This window comes from Oncorhynchus gorbuscha, linkage group LG21, assembly GCF_021184085.1.
Source record: "Oncorhynchus gorbuscha isolate QuinsamMale2020 ecotype Even-year linkage group LG21, OgorEven_v1.0, whole genome shotgun sequence".
NCBI lineage: Eukaryota > Metazoa > Chordata > Actinopteri > Salmoniformes > Salmonidae > Oncorhynchus > Oncorhynchus gorbuscha.
The window spans coordinates 30,276,793-30,288,752 of record NC_060193.1 but is presented as its reverse complement, the minus strand read 5'-3'; the positions used below and the strand labels follow the sequence as shown (position 1 = coordinate 30,288,752).

Genomic DNA, 11,960 nt, shown 5'->3' with positions numbered 1-11,960 from the left:
ACCAGTGCCTACACTCCTCCAATGAGGAAAGCGCAAGGCTGCAGTTTTTGGTCTTGGGCCAAACGCAGGGACAGGGCAGCCGCCACTCCGATGTCCGAGGAGTCGACCTCCACCACAAACTGCCGGGACGGATCTGGATGGATTAGGATGGGGACGGTAGTGAATTGGTCTTTGAGGTCCAAGAACGCCTGGTCTGCAGCTGGAGACCACATAAACGGCACTTGGGAGAGGTGAGTGCTGACAGGGGGGAAGCCCGGGTGCCGTAGCCCCGATAGAAATTGGCAAACCCCAGGAAGCGTTGCAGCTGCACTCTGGAGGTGGGTTGCGGTCAATCCACCACCACTCTCACCTTTTCAGGATCCATCTGGATGTTGCCTGCAGCTATGATATACCCCAGGAAGGAGATGGTGGAGCGATGGAATTTGCATTTTTACCTTTGACTTACAGCTGGTTCTCCAGAAGACGCTGGAGGACTTGTCTGACATGGAGGACATGTTCTTGAGCCGAGTGGGAAAACACAAGGATGTGGTGGCACGGGCCTTGCTAAAAACCTCCCAGAAGTCCTGCTACTCCGTGGGAATGACTGAGAGGTCCAGGGCTTTTCCCAAGCCCGCAGGAAGACGTCCCAGGGCAGGCAGCACTAACTTCAGGCAACGTCCATGGCAAAATGGACTCCAACCCAGGATAGAACCAGTAGCCCAGTCAATCGGGGGAATGTGCCTCTGGAGCCAGGAAAACCCCAAAACCATGGGTGCATGAGGAGATATGATTGGTCGGAACTGCATTTCCCGTAGCTCCACAATACAGACAGCTCTAGGTGTTATGTCTGCGTAAGCTCTCAGCAGGAGACAATCTAGCCCTGTCCAGTTGCATGGGCTCTGGAGGAGACGATTCGACAGCCCTCGGTGAACTCCGAGAGACTTCGGTCGGTATCGGATCCACTCGGAAATGTGAGTTTGGGGATTTACGGGTTTCCTCTGAGGCGAGGTGTAAATTGAGGACGACCGTCGGCGACAGGGAACAGACTCCCTTACCCTACTACGTTCCTGTAGCCGTCCATCGATCTGAATGGTCAATGCTATGAGGGAGTCGTGGTCCAGGGGCAGCTCCAGGGCTGTGAGCTCGTCTTTAATCACATCCAACAACCGGTGAAGGAAGGCGTCGAACAGGACTTCTGGGTTCCAGGCACTCTCACCCGCCAACGTGAGAAAACCCACCGCGTAGTCTGCCACACTACGAGGCGCCTTGCTCGCAGACAACGGAAAATCTAACACTTTCTGTACCTCCGCCACGAACTCCTCCAATCTGAGGCAAACGGTGGATTGTTGCTCCCACACCGCCATAGCCCAGGCAAGAGCCCTCCCGGACATCAGCGTTATCACGTACGCTATCATCGAGCAACCCAGGGAATTTAATAGGGCTGCTCAAAAATGAGAGAACACTGGGAGAGAAACGGACAGCAGGATCCGGGATCTCCAGCGTAACGCTCCGGAGGAGGTAAATGTGGTTCTTGGGAAGCCGGTGTAGATTGGCGAGAAACATCGCTGATAGTGGGGTAATTGACAGTCTGAGGGGTTACTGTAGTGTCGGGCTGCCTCACAGACAATCTGCAGAATTGTTCCAGCAATGTGTTGAAGGCATTTCTGGAATCACCTTGAAGTAACTCCTCATGTCTTCCAATGGTGGCTCCCTGGGAGGAGACTGCATTGCAGAGCTGGTCCAAGTCTGCTGGGTCAGTCATGGCCAGTTCGTACTATCACGACTCAGAATATGACTCCAATGCAGACACAGGAGGCGGATAGTATAGTTCTCAGAAGATTTATTCGAAACAGAGCAGGCAAAGGGCAGGTTGAGGGCAGGCAGAGGTTCGTGATGAGGTCAAGGTCAGGCAGGTACAGGACGGCAGGCTCGAGGCCAGGGCAGGCAGAGGTTCATAATCAGGTCAAAGTCAGGCAAGTACAGGACGGCAGGCTGGCTTGGGGTCCAGGTAGGCAGAATGGTCAAAACCCAAGAAAAATTAGGAAACAGAACTAGTGAAACAGGAAGGCGGGAAAGAACGCTGGAAAGACCTAACAAGACAAGACGAACTGGCAAAAGACAGAGACCACACGTGTAAATACACAAGGGATAATGGGAAGATGGGCGACACCTGGAGGGGGGTGGACACTTACACAAAGACAGGTGAAACATAAACTCCTTTCTATTTGCATCAAAATTACCATCTGTTTCTCTGAATTGCCCTGTGAAAGCCAAACACTCTAAGATCATGTTGGAAATAGAGCAAGCTTTCAAATGATGCCCACCTGACTCAGATATCGAGTTATAAATGGCCCATTTTTGGATTGCGTAAACACAAACATATTCAGGTTACTGAATGTATCCAGAGTATTTTTTCAGATTTCGTTATCAACAAATGAGGCGAAAAGTACAGTAAATGTAAAATGCACATACAATGAACCTTTTATTGTAATGTTAAAATTCAGTCTTGTGTCAAGTGAACTATTATGTCCTCAAATGTGGTCCAAAAATGTTCCCATAATCTCCAAAATGTTCTCTTTCAATTGCTACCATACTATGCATATGTTTTTCATATTTCCTCTGTAAGAAATACATTTCAATTTAGCCTTATCCATATAGGCCATTTCCCATTAGTGTGAAGGGTTAAAGTAACACTTTAACACTCATTTATACTAACAACAAAGGGATGAATTTACCAAGAATTTCCATAAATAATATCTGGATTTTCTCACCGTAGAGACATTGCTTCTTAGAAGAGCTATACATTTTCTAGAAATATGAGTTTGGAAGCTTTTAGTGTCTATCTGTTTGACAAGCCCATATGCTTATGTCAATGTAAAGGTTTGCACAAACTCAACAAAGACATACAATGTCCCTCTGTGTAAACTCCAGCAAATGACAAAGCTAGCCTTAAACAAGCATCCGAATCGTTTGCCAAGTCAGAGCTCCGATACCTCATTAACTAAGTTCTGTGACTTGTCGAGGGAAGTTTTAAACGTTATCCACTGAGCCCCTAGAAGTGGCGACGCTGGGGTGGTTTTATGTGATATCTGATATGGTCCGACGTGCTTCACCCAACGGGAGGTCAGCATGCTCTCCTGCCTTTAAAAATCTCCTCTTAAAAAAAGATACATCTCAGTGTTCTTTTGGGTTGTACACTGACTTGAATCCAACCGAGAGCTGTATCAGATGTGGTATGTATAACCGGTTACGCCCTGACCATAGAGAGCCCTCGGGGTTCTCTATGGTGTTTTAGGTCAGGGGGTTTTCTAGGTTTTATTTTCTATGTTGGTGTGAGTATGGTTCCCAATTGGAGGCAGCTGATGATCGTTGCCTCTAATTGGGGATCATACTTAGTGTGTCTCTTTTCTCACCTGCGTTGTGGGATATTGTTTTGTTTCGTGCCTATGTGCGCTACATACTGCACGTTCATTTATTCTTTGTTGTTTTGAAGTTTCACTTAAAATGTGGAACTCTACTCACGCTGTGCCTTGGTCAGCTCATTTATATAACGAACGTGACAACCAACCAGGCCAGATCAAATCAAATCAAATGTATTTATATAGCCCTTCTTACATCAGCTGATATCTCAAAGTGCTGTACAGAAACCCAGCCTAAAACCCCAAACAGCAAGCAATGCAGGTGTAGAAGCATGGTGGCTAGGAAAAACTCCCTAGAAAGGCCAAAACCTAGGAAGAAACCTAGAGAGGAACCAGGCTATGAGGGGTGGCCAATCCTCTTCTGGCTGTGCCGGGTGGAGATTATAACAGAACATGGCCAAGATGTTCAAATGTTCATAAATGACCAGCATGGTCAAATAATAATAATCACAGTAGTTGTCGAGGGTGCAACAAGTCAGCACCTTGTGCTGTAAATGTCAGTTGGCTTTACATAGCCGATCATTAAGAGTATCTCTACCGCTCCTGCTGTCTCTAGCGAGTTGAAAACAGCAGGTCTCGGACAGGTAGCCCGTCCGGTGAACAGGTCAGGGTTCCATAGCCGCAGGCAGAACAGTTAAAACTGGAGCAGCAGCACGGCCAGGTGGACTGGGGACAGCAAGGAGTCATCATGCCAGGTAGTCCTGAGGCATGGTCCTGGGGCTCAGGTCCTCCGAGAGAGAGAAAGAAAGAAAGAGAGAATTAGAGAGAGCATTCTGAAATTCACACAGGACACCGGATAAGACAGGAGAAGTACTCCAGATATAACAGACTGACCCTAGCCCCCCGACACATTACCCACTGCAGCATAAATACTGGAGGCTGAGACAGGAGGGGTCAGGAGACACTGTGGCCCCATCCGATGATAACCCCGGACAGGGCCAAACAGGCAGGATATAACCCCACCCACTTTGCCAAATCACAGCCCCACACCACTAGAGGGATATCTTCAACCACCAACGTACCATCCTGAGACAAGGCCAAGTATAGCCCACAAAGATCTCCACCACAGCACAACCCGAGGGGGGGCACCAACCCAGACAGGAAGATCACGTCAGTGATCAGCTCAGATAAGGCGACTGGGTTTCGTCTGCCTGACATGGACCTTTATAAACAACCTGGATTAGTTATTATGCCAAACAATTACAGACATTTTTTATTTATACTGAACAGAAATATAAACGCTGGTCCCATGTCTCATGTTGCATGAGCTGAAATAAAAGATCCCAGTTAATTTTACATACACACCACAAAAAGCTTATTTCTCTCATATTTTGTGCACAAAATTGTTTATATCTCTGTTAGTGAGCATTTTATCCTTTGTCAAGATAGTCCATCCACCTGACAGGTGTGGCATATCAAGAAGCTGATTAAACAGCATGATCATTACACAGGCGCACCTTGTGCTGGGGACAATAAAAGGCCACTCTAAAATGTGCAGTTGTGTCACACAACACAATGCCACAGATGTCTCAAGTTTTGAGGGAGCGTGCAATTGGCATGCTTGACTGTAGGAATGTCCAACTGAGCTGTTGCCAGAGAATTGAATGTTCATTTCTCAAACACAAGCTACCTCCATTTGACAGAATTGGCTCCTCCCAGGCCCACCCATGGCTGTGCCACTGCCCAGTCATGTGAAATCCATATATTAGGGCCTAATGAATTTATTTAAGTTGACTGATTTCCTTCTGTAAACTGTAACTCAGTCAAATCTTTGAAATGGTTGCGTGTTGCGTTTATATTTTTGTTCAGTATATTAGGATCCCCATTAGCCGACGCCAATGGCGACAGCTAGTTTTACAGGGGCCCGACACATAACGAAAAATACCTTACAGACAAAGTACTTTACAATTGACATACATTTAAAAACATTAACATGTAATGTGCATCTGTGTCCATGACATGTCTCGTTAAACGTCCCCTGTGTTGTTGCTATAAAAATCGACCCGAACACTCTGCTGACATACACAACCGTTCAAAAGTTTGGGGACACTTAAAAATGTCATTTTTTTTAAAAGAAAAGCTATTTATTGTGTATTAAAATAACATCAAATTACGTTAACTGACTTTGAAACACCAGTCTCAACGTCAACAGTGAAGAGGCCACTCCGGGATGCTGGCCTTCTAGGCTGAGTTACAAAGAAAAAACTATATCTCAGACTGGCCAATACAAATAAAAGATTAAGATGGACAAAAGAACACTGGACAGAGGATCTCTGCCTAGAAGGCCAGCATCCCGGAGTCGCCTCTTCACTGTTGACGTTGAGACTGGTGTTTTGCGGGTACTATTTAATGAAGCTGTCAGTTGAGGACTTTTAGGCATCTGTTTCTCAAACTATACACTATTTTGTACTTGTCCTCTTGCTCAGTTGTGCACCGGGGCCTCCCATTTATCTTTCTATTCTGGTTAGGGCCAGTTTGGACTGTTCTGTGAAGGGAGTAGTACACAGCGTTTGTACGAGATCTCCAGTTTCTTTGCAATTTCTCGCATGGAATAACCTTCATTTCTCAGAACAAGAATAGACTGACGAGTTTCAGAAGAAAGGTCTTTGTTTCTAGCCATTTTGAGCCTGTAATTGAACCCATAAATGCTGATGCTCCAGATGCTCAACTCATCTAAAGAAGGCCAGTTTTATTGCTTCTTTAATCAGAACAAGTTTTCAGCTGTGCTAACATATTTGGAAAAATGGTTTTCTAATGATCAATTAGCCTTTTAAAATGATAAATATGGATTAGCTAACACAACGTGCCATTGGAACACAGGAGTGATGGTTGCTTGATAATGGGCCTCTGTACGCCTATGTAGATATTCCATAAGAAATCTGCCGTTTCCAGCTACAATAGTCATTTCAACATCAACAATGTCCACACTGTATTTCTGATCAATTTGATGTTATTTTAATGGACAAAAAAATATGTTTCTTTTAAAAACAAGGGCATTTCTAAGTGACCCCAAACTTTAAAACGGTAGTGTAGATGGATGCATATACCCCTACATCTAAGACAAAAACCAAGAGTTACCTATAGGACTTGGTGGAAACATTCCCTGACAGGATAAAAATGTAAACTAATGACAACCCCCCCGAACGAACACGACTTCTCCCCATCAATGTCATGTGAATGACTTACTCAGAATCCAAACATCCTGTCTTACCCTCCCGACTATTAAACATGGAAAATGGATCCTTTGCTAGGGGAGTGCAGGTTGAAAACAAGTCCCTATAAGGGAGTAACCGTGAGTCCTGGAATGCTGAAATAAACTCGGCTTCTGGCAAGGCCTGATGTGTAATATATCAACTTCCCTCTCTTCTTTGGGAGCGGGCAGAAAGAGGATTGTAGGGATGGCAGTGCCTCAATTATTATCGTTTGGATAGGAGCGGGGAACCTGATATGTCCTGAATGAAAACTCTCACACAGATATCATGATACACACACACACACATACACTCTCTCTCTCTGAAGTCTACATTTTTACTTGCATTTTACTTGACACACGCGTGCACGCTGCACACACACACATACACACATACTCTTTCTCTCTCTCTCTGAGGTCTATGCTACGCTGAATTTGTGTGTACTGTCACTGGAGACTAATAGCATTAGCTGTAAGCCTGCTGGGCTGGCATGTCTCTCTCGCTCCCTCCTCTCCCTCTGTCAGTAATGGCCACTGTAAGGTAAATAACCGCTGTGGTGGTTCTGTGTTCCAGAACTCCTTCTCCAGCGTGTTTCACATGGAATACGAGGAGCTGGGAGAGGCCATAGACGTCCCCAAAAGGTAAGGCGATAACCTCTAACTGTTAAACCTGACTAATTTGAAACGGGTTGTTCCTCCCAATACTGCCTAATATGAGAAATATGGCTGCCGTGTGTCACACTGGTGGGTGATATTACTCTGATGACAGAGGGCCGTGAGTTGCGCCATAAAGTTCTTAGAATGAGAGAAATACTCATTCTCAATCGTAACCTCTACTGAGTTGAGTGTGTATTTGTACAGTAAGTATTGAGTGATTGTCTTTGTAGGCCTTTGAGAGAGGGGGGTCAGGTAAAGAGAGCATCCCAAAGATCCGGAACGGGAGTGAGCTTATCGTCTCTCTCTAATGGGGGGGAAGAAAGAGAGACGGAGAGGTAGAATGAGAGGGAGGACGAGATGAGAGGCGGAGTGAGAGCTGTTAGCTGCTCGCCCTCTGCCAGGGGAAAATATATGAGACTTACATTGAAATGTGGAGGGAAGGTAAAAGCCTGATCCTTCGGGAAGATTTGTGATTTTGTTCTTGTACGTCTCGGAGTTTTCCAGCCAGGCAGCAAAACGCCTACTGTTCACTTCAATCTCTATCTATCTCTGTCTCACTAACTCAGATCCATTTTCAATAGGGTTGTACATGGGTGAGAGTGTGGGTAGTGAGATGTGGGTGGGGGGTAGGGCCAGGAGTTTTTCCCTATGTCAGGTTAAAGGTCATATGTTCAGGAAAAGCTCCTGCCCCTAGCTATGGTGTTTAGTCGAGACCTGTCTGACTTTAACAGATCTGACTCAAGGTCCTCTGAGGTCTCTTATGTTTTCAAGAAAAATCCCACATCATCCCTTTGGCAAGAGCCTTGACATCGAATCATGAGCTACTTCCCTTTCCCTGTTAGAGGAGTACTTCTGGTCTGATCTAAGAACGCTGAAAACTTTTCTAAGAACATCTTTTAAGACTCATTGGACAGCTCCTCCGTCACAATCTGTTTAGGAGCAACCTATTACGATGAAGGGAGCTTTTTCTTCCCCTTTGGAAGGCTTTCAGAGATGGGCCTACGAGCGCACGTCACGCACGGACACGGCTGTTTTGAAGTCGGAAGCCAAAGGCTCAGCCGAGATCTATGCGCTAGTCATGCTGCCTGACAGGCTGTATTGGTTGCACATGTGGGTAGCTAAGGTTCATGTTTCAATAAGCAATGCTACAGAGTCCAATAGAGGGAATTCAGTGGGGGGTCTATGTGGGAGATGGCAAGTCAAGTGTTGTTTATTATAACAATCAGTGAACAACCCTTCAACGTCATATCTTCTTTCTACGTGCTAGGTCTGGGGCTAATAACTTGGAAATCAATTGAATTCACCTCAGCTAAGGTGAATCTAAACCGCTCTTGTTTGAAAGAATAAAATGGCAATAGTATGTTATAGCAATGTTATATCTTTAGATGATATGGTTGCAGTCTATATGGAACAGTAATTGGCAAAAAATAGCTGCTCGTCCTCTGCCAGGGGAAAAATGAACAAGCCTTACATTGAAATGTAGAGTGGAGGTAAATCCCTTTAGCCTGATCCTGGGGGGAGATTTGTGATTTGTTCTCCTACGTCTCGGTGCCCTCCAGCCAGGCAGCGGAGCACCTACTGTTCACTTCAATCTCTATCTCCATCTCACTAACTCTCATCTCACAGCCATTTACAATAGGATTGTATGTGGACCGGAGCGTGGGCATTAGGATGGGAGGGGTGGTGTCGGTGTGTGTGTATGTTGTGTGTGTGTGTGTGTATTTCTGTCTGTCTGCCTGTCTGAAAGTGTGTGCACTTGTCCTAGAGAGAGAGACAGAAATGGAGAAAGACAGCAAGAGAGAGCATGCTCAAAAGGAAAGACACAGAGAGACTTCCAGGGGGACAGAAGTGAGATGAAACAGACACGGTTGCTTTTTACAAAAGTGTGTCTCATTCTTTTACATTCTGGCTCAGCTGACCCAAACGCTTTCTATTCTGTTTACATCTTCTAATGGGCCGAATAGGATGTTCTGTGTGTACTGTAGGACCACTCCTGTCTGAAGAGGCAGTCATTTGTAGCGCTCCACCACGCGGGGCCAATGCCAAATGGGATACAGCTAACAGCAGGATGTTAGCTTTGACTCAGTGGTCAACTGTCGGTGGGAGGCTTTTTAGGAACGCGCACGCACGCACACACACACACACACACTTGACATTAGCCCTAGGCGAAGGAGGCCGAAACTGCACAGCATGGAGAAGAGGAATGTCACGGAGAGGGTAATTCAGTCTTGTTCTGAATCAATGCAATCCTATTACTCATTGAAGCTGATTTTGTATAATTATCTCAAGTAGTTTTTGTTTGATTGATTCTTTCTTTCATTGACCCACAAAATTCCTGGGTTATTTGTTTGACTAATTGTACCTTTATATTGAAATGAAGTTTCACAGTTTCCTTTTTAGGTTCGATGTTCCTAATATAAGAGTTGCTTTGAGGCCAGCATGTGATAACACTGATAATTAGCCAAAAGACTGTGCCTAGACACACACACACGCACCACACACACATCCAGCACCATTCCAGCCAATTCCATCACATTCTCCAGCTGCTCTGTCTCTCTCATTAGTTTCTAGTGCCATCTAATCATGGCTAATCTAGCGAAACGAGAGCTCAGATGTGATCGTTTTAAGGATGTCCAACACAGTCACAATCACTCTCACACACACCTCAAAGTAACAGTGGCGATTTTAGCATGGAAATCTTGATGGGGCAAACAAAACAAACTGTTTCGGCCTACATAAAGCTGTCCCAACAGCAGTCCCAATACCTTACCACTGTTACTCCTGGCTATCAGTGGAGCCTTGTCTGGCAGCCAAACAGTTCAATCAGCTTCATTTACTGCCTTTAAAAAACATAGCTGATATGTTAAACAAATGTGGTTTATACTGACAATTGAGATGTACAAACTGTGGCATAAAGGGAGGACAAGCGGATAAGAGGTGATCCGTAATTTTGATGAAGACGTTAATGAGCAAGCTAGGACGGACGTAGTCAATATAACTATTTGTTCAGCACTTTTGAAATGTACAGCAACAGAATTCAGAACATGGGCCATTCTTACAGTGTTCTCCCTGTACACCAAGTCAGAACCATAGGATAAATATAAAGGGGGCATATAAGCAGACAATGAAAGCTGTTACTATATCGGACTCCAGACCATAATGGCACCAGTTGATGAGGGGATTGTGTCACTGGAGCCAGGAGAATCCCAAAACCATGGTAATCTGAGGAGACTTTGAATAGTCTCACTGTGATTCCCTGACATCTGTAGGTTGATGGGAGTGGTATTATAAGTGACCCAGCCTATAGAGTGCCCGTCCAGCGCACTAACATCCATGGGAATGGAGAGAGGCTGAGTGGGGATGTTCAGCTCGGAAGCCAGTGTAGCGTCCAACAAACTCATCGGCCCCAGAGTCAAGAGAGAGAGAGAGAGAGAGATTTAGACTGGTTTCCCCACAGCAGAATGGCATGAAAAGGGGTGCGAGCAAGGGAAGCAGAAAGGTTCTCCATATGGCGCAACAGAGTACTCACTCCTACCGGTGAGCCTGGTCCTTTAACGGAAAAGAGGACACAAAATGACCAAGAGTCCCGCAATACAGACACCTCTTCGTGTTGATCCTGTATTGCCGTTCCGCTGGCGACAGCCCAGCTCTACCTACTTGCATAGGCTAGGGAAGCGGTGACTCGGCCAGCTTCGGCGACTCTTGGGTAAGGATCAGGAAGCCTCGGTTTCTTTCATCAACAGGACCATTGGAGACTTCCGGGTTGACTCGAAGGCAAGTTGGAATCCCTGGACGTGTGAGTGAAATCAAATTTCCTTTCACTCCATCGTTTCTGTAATCGCCCATGGTCAACGCGATGAGGGAATCGAGATCCGTAGGTAACTCCCGAGCAGCAAGCTTGTCCTTGACCACCTCCGAGATGCCGTGCAGGAACATATCGAACAGCGCTTCCTGGTTCCGATCATCTCCGCCACCAACGTGCGGAAATCCACCGCATAGTCTGCCACTCTGTGGGAGTCCTGCTGCAGTTGGATTAGCTTCCGGGCAGCTTCTCTCCCGTAGAATGGACCATCAAAGCCTTCTTCACCTCTCCCACGAACCCCTCCAGACTAAAGCATATGGCTGGCTGTTCCCATACAACAGTAGCCCAGGTGAGAGTCCTCCCAGGTGAGTGTGATGAGGTAGCCTATCTTGGAGCGATCCAAGGGGAAGGAGGAGGGCTGAAGCTCAAAGATGAGGGCACACTGAGCTAGAAACGCCCGACAGATGCTCGGCTTTCCATTGAAGCGTTCCCGGGTAAGCGGGGCTCCCGAGAAGGTGGAGTAAGCGGTGAGAATGCGCTGATAACAGCTGATTTGCTGAGGGGTTATCACCGTGGTAGGTTGTCCCCAGACAACCTGTGGAATTGCTCCAGCAAAATGTCCAACGCCCGGTCATGGCATTCAGCCAATGTTTAAATTTGCACGATTAAACTGTGCTATAAGGTTAGCAAGGGAGGCCAAGTGTTGTATAGGCTCACTTTTTAAAGTATTCCAAGTATCAATTTATTTTTATTTTTTAGAACTAACTTGATGGTTGATTAAGGCCTCCATAAGGCCACGAAGCAATTCCTCGTGCCTCCCAATGGTGGCTCCTTGGGAGGAGATGGCGTTGCGCAGCTGGCCCGGATAGGTGGGTCAACGGTACAGGACGGCAGGCAGGGTCAGGGTAGGCAG

At 46.2% G+C, this 11,960-nt stretch overlaps 1 protein-coding gene across 5 annotated transcripts in view; it reads left to right on the top strand.

Moving 5' to 3' along the window:
- The window catches only part of pde5ab (phosphodiesterase 5A, cGMP-specific, b), a 125,533-nt gene that overhangs the window by 85,343 nt on the left and 28,230 nt on the right, over positions 1–11,960 (top strand). For all 5 annotated transcript variants that reach the window (XM_046318977.1, XM_046318976.1, XM_046318974.1 and 2 more), the window contains exon 8: positions 7,163–7,230. In XM_046318977.1, the coding sequence (XP_046174933.1) occupies positions 7,163–7,230 (68 nt within the window). The remainder of the gene's footprint in view (positions 1–7,162; positions 7,231–11,960) is intronic.